Source organism: Scyliorhinus canicula, chromosome 18, assembly GCF_902713615.1.
Source record: "Scyliorhinus canicula chromosome 18, sScyCan1.1, whole genome shotgun sequence".
NCBI classification, from domain to species: domain Eukaryota; kingdom Metazoa; phylum Chordata; class Chondrichthyes; order Carcharhiniformes; family Scyliorhinidae; genus Scyliorhinus; species Scyliorhinus canicula.
The window spans coordinates 65,925,470-65,941,315 of NC_052163.1; the positions used below are offsets into that span (position 1 = coordinate 65,925,470).

General features: G+C 50.3%; 1 protein-coding gene across 1 annotated transcript in view; it reads right to left on the reverse strand.

Moving 5' to 3' along the window:
- evpla (envoplakin a) overlaps nucleotides 1–15,846 on the reverse strand; it is a 134,639-nt gene that overhangs the window by 88,062 nt on the left and 30,731 nt on the right. Inside the window, exon 2 of the mRNA XM_038776662.1 lies at nucleotides 4,208–4,295. Within this exon, the coding sequence (XP_038632590.1) occupies nucleotides 4,208–4,295 (88 nt within the window). The remainder of the gene's footprint in view (nucleotides 1–4,207; nucleotides 4,296–15,846) is intronic.

Genomic DNA, 15,846 nt, shown 5'->3' on the forward strand with positions numbered 1-15,846 from the left:
GTCCCTGTAACAGACCCCAACAGTTGCTAGGTTATAGAACATAGAACATAGAACAGTACAGAAAGGTTAAGGGAGGGTTGTTGGGTTACGGGTATAGGGTGGATACGTGGGTTTGAGTAGGGTGATCATGGCTCGGCACAACATTGAGGGCCGAAGGGCCTGTTCTGTGCTGTACTGTTCTATGTTCTATAAGTGGTCACTGGATAGACATATGGATAAAAATGGAATAGTGTAGGTCAGATAGGCTTCAGATGGTTTCACAGGTCGGCGCAACATCGAGGGCCGAAGGGCCCGGAGTGCATTGTAATGTTCTATGTTCTATGTGCAAGCAAGGTGGATTGGCCACACTAAATTGCCCTGAATTGGGAAAAATGAATTGGGTACTCTAAATTTATAAAAAAGAATTTTTTTTTAAAAGAATCCACCTTTAAATACAGTTGGCAAATACAGGGTTACCAGCTGTACACTTGAATGGAGTTCCTTTTAAAAGACCAATTGGAGAGAGAGAGAAGTCTGGTCAGGAAACAGCCTCCAGATTCTTATCTATCTCAGACTACTGTTTAACCTGTCAGCCTTTGGTAAAAAGCTTCTGCCCTGCTCACAGGCAAATCTTTAACTTTTGAGAGAAGCTGCTGGTCTGTTCACATCCCAGTCTAAACTGAGCTCATGAGCGGCACGGTGGCACAGTGGTTAGCATTGTTGCCTACGGCGCTGAGGACCCGGGTTCGAATCCCGGCCCTGGGTCACTGTCTGTGAGGAGTTTGCACATTCTCCCCGTGTCTGCGTGGGTTTCACCCCCACAACCCAAAGATGTGCAGGTTAGGTGGATTGGCCACGTTAAATTGCCCCTTAATTGGAAAAAATGAATTGGATATTCTAAATTTATTTAAAAAAAATAAACTGAGCTCAACAACTCAAACTCCAGGGCAGCACGGTGGCGCTGTGGTTAGCACAGCTGCGTCACATCGCCGAGGTCCCAGGTTCGATCCCTGCTCTGGGTCACTGTCCATGTGGAATTTCCACATTTTCCCCGTGTTTGCTTGAGTTTCACCCCCACAACCCAAAAGATGTGCAGGGTAGGTGGATTGGCCGCGCTAAATTGACCCTTAATTGGAAAAAATGAATTGGGTACTCTAACATTTGAAAAAAAAACTGAAACTCAACACCTGGCTGCTCGAGCCCCTGGCTCCTCCCATTTACTATATCATCTTACTTAATACAATGTCTCTAATTATCTACTCCCCAGGGAACCTTCTATATATACCAACAAAATTCCATTAGCCCTTACTTTTATGATGCTTTAACTGCACTCCTGTAGCCAAATGTATTTGCCTTTCCACCAGGACATTACTATATCAGTAAAATACATACACTAGAGGACCAGACGGGCTTCGTCAAAGGTAGACAGCTTACCTCGAACATCAGGCGCCTGCTGAACGTGATAATGACCCCCTCCGGGGAGAGAACACAAGAGGTGATTGTCTCCCTGGACGCAGAAAAGGCCTTCGACATTGTCGAATGGAAATACCTCATAGAGGTACTGGAGCGGTTCGGGCTTGGAACAGGGTTCACCGCTTGGGTAAAGCTCCTATACAACGCTCCCATGGCGAGCGTACGGACCAACAATACCAACTCCCAATACTTGCAGCTGCACAGGGGCACCAGACAAGGATGCCCACTGTCCCTGCTGCTGTTCGCTCTAGCGATCGAACCGCTAGCAATCGCGCTCATGGCAGCAAAAAATTGGAGGGGGATCTGAAGGGGAGGCAGAGAGCACAGAGTCTCACTCTATGCAGATGATCTGCTCCTCCACATCTCGGACCCACAGAGCAGCATGGACGGAATCATTGCGCTCCTGAAAGAGTTTGGAGCCTTCCCGAACCGCTCCAGTACCTCTATGAGGTATTTCCATTCGACCCTGTCGAAGGCCTTTTCTGCGACAAACTCAACATGAGCAAACTCAACATGAGCAAAAGCGAGATCTTCGCAGTACACCCGCGAGGGGGGGGGGAGCACTAAAGGGGCTGCCTTTCAAACAAGCCCAACACAAATTCCGCTACCTGGGGATCCAAATAGCCCATGACTGGAAAGGGATCCACAAATGGAACCTCACCAGTCTGACGGAGGAAGTAAAAAAGGACCTGCAAAGATGGAACACACCTCCACTCTCCCTCGCGGGGAGAGTCCAGACGACAAAATGAACGTACTGCCCAGGTTCCTCTTCCTGTTTAGATCCATTCCGATCTACAACCTCAAGGCCTTTTTCAAAGCGCTGGACAAACTAATCATGGCGTTCGTATGGGGGGGGGGGGGGGGGGGGGGTAAAAATGCTAGGATCCCAAAGAAGGTCTTACAAAAAACAAAATCCAGGGGGGGGCTAGCCCTCCCAAACCTACAATTCTACCACTGGACGGCAACAGCCGAGTGAGGAAGTGGATGGATCCAGGAGCCAGAGGCCGAGTGGATGCATGCAGAGGAGGCCTCCTGCATGGGGACCTCCCTCCGGGCCCTCGTCATGGCAGCACTCCCATCCCCACCCAAAAAACACTCCAGCAGCCCAGTGGTGACAGCCACCCTCCAATCCTGGAACCAACTGCGGCAGCAATTTAGCGTGACCAAAATGTCGGACAAGGCTCCCATCTGCAACAACCATAGGTTCACACCATCACTGACTGACGCCACCTTCAAAAGGTGGAGGCAGGACGGAGGGACACTGACAGTCAGGGACCTATACACGGACGGCAGGATCGCAACACTGGACGAACTGACAGAGAAATTTTGGCTAGCCAGGGGGAACGAGCTACGGTATCTGCAGCTCAAAAACTTCTTTCGCAAGGAGTCAAGGACGTACCCACAACCGCCACGACAGACACTATTGGAAGACCTACTGGACGCAAGTATCCTAGATAAAGGGAACTGTAACGACATGTATGACCGACTGGTAGAAAGGGCCGACACCGTACTGGACGCAACAAGAAAGAAATGGGAGGATGACCTGGGGATTGAGATAGGGTGGGGACTCTGGAGCGAAGCACTGCATAGGGTCAACTCCACCTCCACGTGCGCAAGGCTCAGCCTGACGCAACTAAAAGTGGTACATAGAGCCCACTTAACAAGAAACCGTATGAGTAGGTTCTTCCCGGAGGTGGAGGACAGATGTGAACGGTGCCAAAGAGGCCCGGCCAACCACGCCCACATGTTCTGGTCTTGCCCCAGACTTGTGGAGTACTGGACAGCCTTCTTCGAGGCTATGTCCAAAGTGAGGGTGAGGGTGGAGCCATGCCCGATGGTGGCGGACTTCGGGGTTTCAGACCAGCCAGACCTATTCCTGGGCAGGAGGGCGGACAACCTTGCCTTTGCCTCCCTGATCGTCCGCCGTAGAATCCTGTTTGGCTGGCGGTCAGCAGCACCGCCCAGAGCTGCAGACTGACTGTCCGACCTCTCGGAATCTCTCCAAATGGAGAAAATCAAATTCGCCATCCGAGGGTCAGACGACGGCTTCCACAGAACGTGGGAGCCATTCATGCAATTGTTCCGGAACCTGTTTGTGGCCAACGAACAAGAGGAAGAATAGCCGGGTGGCCAAGAATCAGGGTAAAATGGACGGGAATCGGGGGAAGGTAGCCGGCGGCTGGGGGGGGGGGGGGGGGGGGGGGGAGGGGGGGGCTACAGGTTTGTTATGGGGGTTTGTTCTCATGGTTTTATGCTTATTTCTTTTTTGTGTTAATTTATTGTTTTTGTATTGGAGGGGAGGGGTTACTGTTTTTCTCTGTTGCGATAAAATTTGTTGTTGAAAACTTGAATAAAAATTATTCAAAAAAAAAGGAAGGACAAAGCCGCAAGCGACAGTCTGATGGCAAGCTAAGGCCCAAAACCAAATTGTAAATAAATGCCTATAAACATGTGCCTCGGCCATATTGGGGATTGTAAAATATGTATGCCGGTTAAAGGGGGTGGCCACAGTTGTTATTATGAAGATGCTTGCCTGTAAAGATACATGTTAATTTTTGCGTGTTTTTTTCTAATAATTTGTAATTTGTTGGATATAAAATATGAAAACTCATTAAAAAACATTTCCAAAAAAAAATACATACACTAGCCCAGGTATTTTCTCCTGACTGCAACAAATACATATATCTGAAATTCCTACATTTATCACACACACATATTATTGTGTGAGATTCTCAGCTGAAGAAATCCTACTCACAGCCCGCAGTTTTCCCTCAGTGTCCAGAATGTCTTTCTCCACTTGGTCACCATTCTTCTGCATCCGAGAGATGAGCAACGGCAGCTCACTGAAAAAACAAGACTTAGATGTGAAAACCTATTCTGTTGCATACAAACACAGACACAAACAACCATAGGCCCATCGTATCTGAGCCAGCACTTAGACAGAATTATCTCAGCTATAACCATCACACTGTAAAATCTAGCCCTTCACGTAATTGTCCAATTACCTTCTGAAATCTATTGATCATTCTGCAACAGAGGTAAAGTGAGAGTGACTGCCCTTGACCAATCCACAAACACCCTGGCCAATCCACAAACACTAACACACTGACCAATCCACAAACACTAACACACTGACCAATCCACACACACTAACCCACTGACCAATCCGCACACACTAACACACTGACCAATCCACACACACTAACACCCTGGCCAATCCACAAACACTAACACACTGACCAATCCACACACACTAACCCACTGACCAATCCGCACACACTAACACACTGACCAATCCACAAACACTAACCCACTGACCAATCCACAAACACTAACCCACTGACCAATCCACACACACTAACCCACTGACCAATCCACACACACTAACCCACTGACCAATCCACACACACTAACACACTGACCAATCCATACACACTAACCCACTGACCAATCCACACACACTGACACACTGACCAATCCACACACACTAACCCACTGACCAATCCACACACACTGACACACTGACCAATCCACACACACTGACACACTGACCAATCCACACACACTAACCCACTGACCAATCCACACACACTAACACACTGACCAATCCACACACACTAACCCACTGACCAATCCACACACACTAACCCACTGACCAATCCACAAACACTAACACACTGACCAATCCACACACACTAACCCACTGACCAATCCACAAACACTAACACACTGACCAATCCACACACACTAACACTGACCAATCCACACACACTAACCCACTGACCAATCCACAAACACTAACACACTGACCAATCCACACACACTAACCCACTGACCAATCCACAAACACTAACACACTGACCAATCCACACACACTAACCCACTGACCAATCTACACACACTAACCCACTGACCAATCCACACACACTAACACACTGACCAATCCACACACACTAACCCACTGACCAATCCACACACACTGACACACTGACCAATCCACACACACTAACCCACTGACCAATCTACACACACTGACACACTGACCAATCCACAAACACTAACACACTGACCAATCCACACACACTAACCCACTGACCAATCCACACAAACTGACACACTGACCAATCCACAAACACTAACACACTGACCAATCCACACACACTAACCCACTGACCAATCCACACACACTGACACACTGACCAATCCACACACACTAACCCACTGACCAATCCACAAACACTAACACACTGACCAATCCACACACACTGACACACTGACCAGTCCACAAACACTGACACACTGACCAATCCACACACACTAACCCACTGACCAATCCACACACACTGACACACTGACCAATCCACACACACTGACCAATCCACACACACTAACACTGACCAGTCCACAAACACTAACACACTGACCAATCCACACACACTAACCCACTGACCAATCCACACACACTGACACACTGACCAATCCACACACACTAACACACTGACCAATCCACACACACTGACACACTGACCAATCCACAAACACTAACACACTGACCAATCCACAAACTCTAACCCACTGACCAATCCACACACACTAACCCACTGACCAATCCACACACACTGACACACTGACCAATCCACAAACACTAACACACTGACCAATCCGCACATACTAACCCACTGACCAATCCACACACTAACCCACTGACCAATCCACACACACTAACCCACTGACCAATCCACACACACTAACCCACTGACCAATCCACAAACACTAACACACTGACCAATCCACACACACTGACACACTGACCAGTCCACAAACACTGACACACTGACCAATCCACACACACTAACCCACTGACCAATCCACACACACTGACACACTGACCAATCCACACACACTGACCAATCCACACACACTAACACTGACCAGTCCACAAACACTAACACACTGACCAATCCACACACACTAACCCACTGACCAATCCACACACACTGACACACTGACCAATCCACACACACTAACACACTGACCAATCCACACACACTGACACACTGACCAATCCACAAACACTAACACACTGACCAATCCACAAACTCTAACCCACTGACCAATCCACACACACTAACCCACTGACCAATCCACACACACTGACACACTGACCAATCCACACACACTAACCCACTGACCAATCCACACACACTAACCCACTGACCAATCCACAAACACTGACACACTGACCAATCCACACACACTAACCCACTGACCAATCCACAAACACTAACCCACTGACCAATCCACACACACTAACCCACTGACCAATCCACACACACTAACACACTGACCAATCCACACACACTGACACACTGACCAATCCACACACACTGACACACTGACCAATCCACACACACTGACACACTGACCAATCCACACACACTGACACACTGACCAATCCACACACACTAACCCACTGACCAGTCCAAACACACTAACACACTGACCAATCCACACACACTAACACACTGACCAATCCACACACACTGACACACTGACCAATCCACACACACTAACACACTGACCAATCCACAAACACTAACCCACTGACCAATCCACACACACTAACACACTGACCAATCCACACACACTAACCCACTGACCAATCCACACACACTAACACACTGACCAATCCACACACACTAACCCACTGACCAATCCACAAACACTAACACACTGACCAATCCACACACACTAACCCACTGACCAATCCACACACACTAACACACTGACCAATCCACACACACTAACCCACTGACCAATCCACAAACACTAACACACTGACCAAACCACACACACTGACACACTGACCAATCCACAAACACTAACACACTGACCAATCCACACACACTAACCCACTGACCAATCCACACACACTAACCCACTGACCAATCCACACACACTAACACACTGACCAATCCACACACACTGACACACTGACCAATCCACACACACTAACCCACTGACCAATCCGCACATACTAACCCACTGACCAATCCACACACTAACCCACTGACCAATCCACACACACTAACCCACTGACCAATCCACACACACTAACCCACTGACCAATCCATACACACTAACCCACTGACCAATCCACAAACACTAACCCACTGACCAATCCACAAACACTAACACACTGACCAATCCACACACACTGACACACTGACCAATCCACACACACTGACACACTGACCAATCCACAAACACTGAGACACTGACCAATCCACAAACACTGTCACACTGACCAATCCACACACACTAATACACTGACCAATCCACACACACTAACACCCTGGCCAATCCACAAACACTAACACACTGACCAATCCACACACACTAACACACTGACCAATCCACACACACTAACACACTGACCAATCCACACACACTGACACACTGACCAATCCACACACACTGACACACTGACCAATCCACAAACACTGAGACACTGACCAATCCACACACACTAACCCACTGACCAATCCACACACACTAACCCACTGACCAATCCATACACACTAACCCACTGACCAATCCACAAACACTAACACACTGACCAATCCACACACACTAACACACTGACCAATCCACACACACTAACACACTGACCAATCCACACACACTAACACACTGACCAATCCATACACACTAACCCACTGACCAATCCACAAACACCAACAATCTGATTCATTCTCTAACACCAACACACTATTGAATGATGTGGAGATGCCAGCGTTGGACTGGGATGAGACCAGGTTAACGTCAGGTGAGTGAATCCTGATGAAGGAGCTGTGCTCTGAAAGCTAGTATTCCAAACAAACCTGTTGGACTTTAACCTGGTGTTGTAAGACTTCTTAATGAGAACACAAGTATAGGAGATCTGAGGGGCCAGATCTCCATACACGCTTTGTGATCCTCCCTGCCTGCCTGACTTCAGCTTGCAACAACATGAGCATGTATTCATGGAAAAGGTTTTAAAGTTACCGAGAAAGCATCTCAATGTGGACGTGCCCTCCTCCCTCCTTGTTACCTGCAGCGGCAGACTGCAACTCTGCCTGAGCAGCTGGAGGGCTTTCTATTGCTGTCCACCCGCCAACTGTTCCTCACACAGTGCCGGGGTCATAGAATAATTACTATGCAGAAGGAGGCCATTCGGCCCATTGAGGCTGCCCTGAAAGAGCTTCCTACCTAGGCCCACGTCCCCACACTTTCCCACCTAACCTTTTGGACACTAAGGACAGCGCCAGCCCTAGGGTTGCTGGCGCCCCGGGCAAGCTGAACTTCGGCGCCCTTCGGGGGGGGGGGTGGGGGGGGGTAGGGGGGCGGGGCCGGGGGGGCGGGGCCGGGGGGGTAGGGGTCGGGGGGGGCCCGGGGGGGGGCCGAGGGGGGGGGCGAGAGGGGGGTGGGGCGGGGGGAGGGCCGAGGCGGGGGGGGCGGGCCCGAGGCGGGGGGGGGGGGGCCGAGGCGGGGGGGGCGGGCCCGAGGGGGGGGCGGATGGAGGGGGGGGAGCGGAGGGGGCCACCCTGGGGGAGGGCGGCCACCGCGCATGCGCTGGTTGGCACCGGCCCAACTGCGCATGCGCGGGACCCGAGTCTCTGGCGCTCCCTAGCACATGGCGCCCCGGGCGACTGCCCGAGTTGCCGGTGCCTTGGGCCGGCCCTGACTAAGGAGCAATTTTATTATTGCCAATCCACCTAACCTGCACTTCTTTGGACTGTGGGAGAAGAAGAGCACCCGGAGGAAACCCACGGAGACACGGGGAGAACGTGCAGACTCCACAGGGAGTCGCACAAGGCCAGAATTGAACCCAGATCCATGATGCTGTGAGGCAGCAGTGCTAACCACTGAGCAGCCATGCCACCCAGTACCCCCATTGGATCCTGACATCATGGTCCCTGTCTTTGTGTGTCCTTGAAGCAGTCGCCCATTAACTGACCTTTCCTGTCTCTCTCAGTTGCATTGCACATTGCAGCTCGGAAATTCCTGTCTCCGTTCCTAGCATATCCCCACTCATAAATGCTCTCCTCACTGTAGTCTCATCGTGTTGTCAAGGCATACACGGCTATGGGCCAAGTGCGAGAAAATGGGATTAGAATAGTTAGTTATTTTTATCTGGTGCAGATGCGATGGGACGATGGGACTTTTCTGTGCTGTGTGACTCGATGGTTCTCTTCAATCACTGGCTACAGCACATTCTCTCTCAGGCCCTCTAATCCATGGAGCTCCTTCCGATCCAACCTCAATCGTTGGCTTTTAAACCCAAATTTTACATCAACAAAAACAAACTTTCCTCTAGCCCTTTGAGATCTCACACCGAGATCCCAAAGAAGTGAAACATTTTTTTAAAATGTCATTCCTTCCACTTTGCTCTTGGGGGGAAAAAAGCTTTTTACTGATTTAAGGTATCAAATTTGATTTAGCTCAAGTGTTACAGTGGATCGTTTGTTCCGGCGGAATGTGGAAATGGGCATGATGTCAGGGCTGTGATCAACAATGCTCCGAAGAACTCTACAACTTTCTCATCCTGTCTGTTAGTGAGCTGCTGTTAAAATATATTAAGATAGGTACCGCATTGAAAATCCTTTATGTGTGTTTGCTATCGTACCCCTTTCTGCATCTGCCCCCAGAAAAAACATCTTCCACAAATTCCCTTACATTTTAAAAATACCAACTTTCTAACCTTCGGCTTTCCATATTCCCCACAACATTTCTACAGATACTGATTTGCTCAACCCCACCCTCACCTCCACCTTTTTTTTCATTCTTCCATTGAATGTGGGCATCGTTGGCTAGGGCAAGATTTATTGCCCAAGGGTGACACGGTGTCACAGTGGTTAGCACTGCTGTCTCATGGCGCCGAGGACCCGGGTTCGATCTCGGACCCGGGTCACTGACCATGTGGAGTTTGCACAATCTCCCCGGATCTGCGTGGGTCTCACCCCCACAATCCAAAGATGGGCAGTTTCTTTGAACGATATAGCCTGGGATTCTCCAATCCCGCGGCCAAGTTCTGACGCCGGTGTGAAAAGCAGCACGAGCCACTCCGGCGTCAACAGGCCTCAAGTGGCAGGTATCCACCACTTCCTGGGGCAGCACGGTAGCATGGTGGTTAGCATAAATGCTTCACAGCTCCAGGGTCCCAGGTTCGATTCCCGGCTGGGTCACTGTCTGTGCAGAGTCTGCACGTCTTCCCCGTGTGTGTGTGGGTTTCCTCCGGGTGCTCCGGTTTCCTCCCACAGTCCAAAGATGTGCGGGTTAGGTGGATTGGCCATGCTAAATTGCCCGTAGTGTCCTAAAAAGTAAGGTTAAGGGGTGGGGGGTTGTTGGGTTATGGGTATAGGGTGGATACGTGGGTTTGAGTAGGGTGATCATGGCTCGGCACAACATCGAGGGCCGAAGGGCCTGTTCTGTGCTGTACTGTTCTATGTTCTATGTTCCTAGGGGACTGGTACGGCGCCGGAGTGGTGTCCGCAGCTCCAGCGGCCGAAAACCTGCGTGTCATGGCCAGCGCAAGTCCGCGCATGCACGCCACGGTCGGCGCGAGTTTACGCATGCACGTGGGTTCCCGTCTCCACACCGGTCCCCGGGCAATATGGCGGAGCCCTCACAGGGGCCCGGCGCGGAGGAACATGGGCCCTCATGGAACTAGCCCGCCCACCGATTGGTAGGCCCCGATCGCGGGCCAGGCCACCGTGGAGGTCCCCCCCGGGATCGGATTCCCCTGCCCTCCCCCTCCCCCCACCAGGATAGCTCCCGCAGACAGAACTCTGAGGTCCCGCTGGGCGGGACACGGTCGAACTCGACGGCCACTTGTCCCGTCGAGACCCAGAGAATTGCCGGGGGGCTGCTGTCAATGGCCCCTGACCAGCGGTGCGGTGATCCCGCAGGTGGCGAAGAATCGGTGCGGCGGCGTGGCCCGATTCTCAAGCCCCCCCACCCCGGGCATGGAGTCGGAGAATCCCGGCCATATTGTCCATTCCTAATTGCCCTTGAGAAGGTGGTGGTGAGCTTCCATCTTGAACTGCTGCAGTCCATGTGGTGTAGGTACACCCACAGTGCTGTTAGGGAGGGTGTTCTAAGATTTTGACCCAGTGACAGTGAAGAAACGGTGATATGGTCCTGTAATAAATCAGGATACGCCAAGATAAAGGTGAAACCAAATTTATTTTCACTTGAAAGTAAAGCCACACCCAGGGCATACATCACTAATGTCCCAGCCCGGGATTAACAAGAACTCCCAGCCTGGGTCTGGGACATTATATAAAAGGCTATATGAAAGGGTACTCTAAATTTGGGCAGGGTACTCTAAATTTGGGCAGCACGGTAGCACACATGGCTAGCATTGTGGCTTCACAGCTCCAGGGTCGCAGGTTCGATTCCCGGCTGGGTCATTATCTGTGCGGAGTCTGCACGTTCTCCCCGTGTCTGTGTGGGTTCCCTCCGGGTGCTCCGGTTTCCTCCCATAGTCCAAATATGTGCAGGTTAGGTGGATTGGCCATGATAAAATTGCCCAATGTGTCCAAAAAGGTTAGGAGTGGTTATTAAGTTATGGAGATAGGGTGGAAGTGAGGGCTTAAGTGGGTCGGTGCAGACTCAATGGGCCGAATGGTCTCCTTCTGCACTGTATGTTCTATGTTCTATGAAAGTGTGAGGCGGGGTGTAGCGAGAGAGGTAGGAGCACAATGCATTCACACTAAATAAGGAATTAACAGCAAAGGCTTGAGCGGAGATGGTGAAATGACGACGCAATGAGAGAATTCAAAGGGATTTATAAGATTTGAGTAAAGTGTGAATGGCTGAAAGAGGGAGGAAAGATTTCGGTGGCTGAATAGTTTATGGGGCTGGTTTAGCTCAGTGGGCTAGACAGCTGGTTTGTGATGCAGAACAAGGCCAGCAGCGCGGGTTCAATTCCCGTACCAGCTTACCCGAACAGGCGCCGGAATGTGGAGACGAGGGGCTTTCAACAGTAACTTCATATTTGTGACAATATTATTATTATTAACATGTTTTGCACGCAGCACGGTAGCATGGTGGTTAGCACAATTGTTTCACAGCTCCAGGGTCCCAGGTCTCAGGTTCAATTCCGGGCTGGGTCACTGTCTGTGCGGAGTCTGCAAATCCACCACGTATGTGCGTGGATTTCCTCCAGGTGCTCCGGTTTCCACCCATGGTCCAAAGATGTGCGGGTTAGGTGGATTGGCCATGCTAAATTGCCCTTAGTGTCCAAAAAGGCTAAGTGGGGGTTGCTGGGTTGCGGGGATAGGGTAGATATGTGGGCTTGAGTGGGTTGCTCTTTGTAAGGGCTGGTGCAGACTCGATGGGCCAAATGGTCTCCTTCTGCACTGTAAATTCTTTGTGGGCAGCACGGTAGCACAAGTGGATAGCAGTGTGGTTTCACAGCGCCAGGGTCCCAGGTTCAATTCCCCGCTGGGTCACTGTCTGTGTGGAGTCTGCACATCCTCCCCGTGTCTGCGTGGGTTTCCTCCGGGTGCTTCGGTTTCCTCCCACATCCAGAGACGTACAGGTTAGGTGGATTGGCCATGATAAATTGTCCTTAGTGACCAAAAAGGTTTGGAGGGGTTATTGGGTTACGGGGATAGGGTGGAAGTGAGGGCTTAAGTGGGTCGGTGTGGACTCAATGGGCTGAATGGCCCCCTTCTGCATTGTATGTTCTATGTAACTATGTATGTAACTGGAGTCCCAACGCGACAGGCCTCGAGCCCCACAGGAAAATTAATGAGCGAGTCCTCATGGGGGTGATCACAAATTCCAAGTCAGGATGGTGAGCGGCTTGGAGGGGCCCTTGTAGGTTGTGGTGTTCCTGTCTGCTGCCCTTGCCCTTCTTGGTGGTAGAGGTAGCTGGTTTGGAAGGTGCTGGCCCCTGCCTCAGCTCATCTGACGCTGAAACCTCATCTGTCCCTTTGTTCCCTCTAGACCTGACTACTCCGATGCACTCCTTGCTTTAATCACATTCTAACCTCAGTACACCTGAATTGAAGCAGCTTCTTTTCACCTATCACTCTTTTGCTCGCTGACCTTCATTCACTTCCGGTCAAGCAACATCTTGATTATAAAATTCTCATCCATGTTTGCAAATCCTTCCGTGGTCTCACTCCTCCCCATCTCTTTCATTTCCCCCAGTCACTCAGCGCTCCGAGATATCTGGTGTCCTCTAATTCTGGCCTCTTGTGCATTCTTGATTTTAATTGGGTCATCGTTGGTGCCCATGCTTTTCAGTTTCCTTGGACCCTAGTTCGAGGAGTCCCACCCTGCAATTCGCTCACCCCCTTAAAGACACTCCTTAAAACCTAACATTTGGTCATCTGTATACCTAATGTGGCTTGGTGTCATATTTCCTTTTATATTGGGCTTGGGTCACTGTCTGTGCGGAGTCCATACGTTCTCCCCGTGTGTGCGTGGGTTTCCTCCGGGTGCTCCGGTTTCCTCCCACAGTCCAAAGATGAGCAGGTTAGGTGGATTGGCCATGATAAATTGCCCTTAGTGTCCAAAATTGCCCTTAGTGTTGGGTGGGGTTACTGAGTTATGGGGATAGGGTGGAGGTGTGGGCTTGGGTAGGGTTCTCTTTCCAAGAGCCAGTGCAGACTTGATGGGCCGAATGGCCTCCTTCTGCACTGTAAATTCTATGATTCTATGAAAATTCTATGATCCACATTTCTGGCACCCAGTCGAGGTCTCACTGGGGGCAGTTTGTTCCCGACGCAACGGTGTGCGGCAACTGTGGCTCCGCCTACTTAAAGCGGCAGTGTCCCGCCAAGTCCCGACGATGTTTGCAGTGTGGCAAACTTGGCCACTATGCTGTTTTATGCAGATCAACTCAGCCTGCTAGTTTCCGTCGATCCAGCCAGCCTCGCAGGGATGTCCAGGCCATTCAGCCCACAGTCAACGAGCCTGTCCCAGACCTGTTCCCCGACTTTGACAGCGATGACCCGCAAGCCCCTTTTCAAGTCAGCATCATAACAAAGCACAGGATGTCTCCAAAGCACAGCACCAAGCCCATTCCGATACACAGCATCGATCCTGATGATGAGTGGTGTGCCACCCTTACGGTCAACTGGTCCCAAATACGGTTCCGCCTGGACACCATGTGCCTCCCCCAATCTCATTGCACGGTCTGACCTTCAAAGTCTTTGTGTCAAACCAGCCATCATGCCATCTGCATGCCAACTATTTGATTACAACGGAAATGCCATTGCTGCCAGCGGCTCATGCCAACTGGAGGTGACGCATCGGGCTCACACAGCCGTCTTGTCGTTTGAAATCGTTGCTTCTTCGAAAGTCTCTCAGCATAACGCCGCAGGAAGGATGTAACGATCTTGGAGGGGGTACAGCACAAATCCACCCGAATGTACGGGGGCAAAAAGGATTAAATTAGGAGATTGCATAGACTATTCCCTAGAGACAGACTATTAAAAGGTGATCTTAATTGATATGTTTAAGATGATTAAAGATGTTAATGGGGTCGATAGGAATTATTTCCTCCAGCACAATGGGAAGGGGGCAGATTGTTAAGATTACAGTTTGGCTCGACATACAACTGATAGCACAAATCTGGAACCACCTCCCTGGGAAAAAAAAAGCTGTTGAGGTTGGGGATCAATTGACAATCATTAAAACTGAGATTAATCACTTTTGCTGTTAGCATGGACATTCAGGGTCATGGAACCAAGGCAAGTAAATAGAAATCACTGATCAGTCTGGATGCAGCTGAATGGCAGGACAGACTAGAGGGCTGAATGGTCTCCTCTGACTCCTTTTTGGATGCTATTTCATTTGGATGCCAGAGGTGCAGCAACTGATTAAGGAATCTCCACTACAATGGGGCACCCGAGGACAGACATTTGGGATTTGTTTAATTTCCCGCTCTACCAAACCTCTCCACCGTAATTTGATTCCTGTTTCTGAAGGCACTACTCCTTGTTGTGATTCGGTTTCACAGAAGCTGACGGCCCTTTGGTATCTCGAGTGGAGTCACCTTTTTACTCGTGTGAGCTCAGAAAATGAGTATTGGTGACCTATTGGCTTAAAGTGAGAGTCTCAACTCAATGTTCACACCCTGCGCTTCCCAGCAATGGAACTTTGAGATCTGAACCCCATGCTGATTAATTCCCATCCTTGGCCCAGAGGCACTGAAGGTAACACTAATGCCCCATGCATTCAACAATGCCGAACAAATTGAGGTAAAATCTCAATCTGGTTTTGCAGTGGTTAGCAGTGCCTTCTCACAACGCTGAGGACCCACGTTCAATCCTGGCCCCGGGTCACTGTCCATATGCAGTTTGTACATTCTCCCCGTGTCTGCGTGGGTCTTAT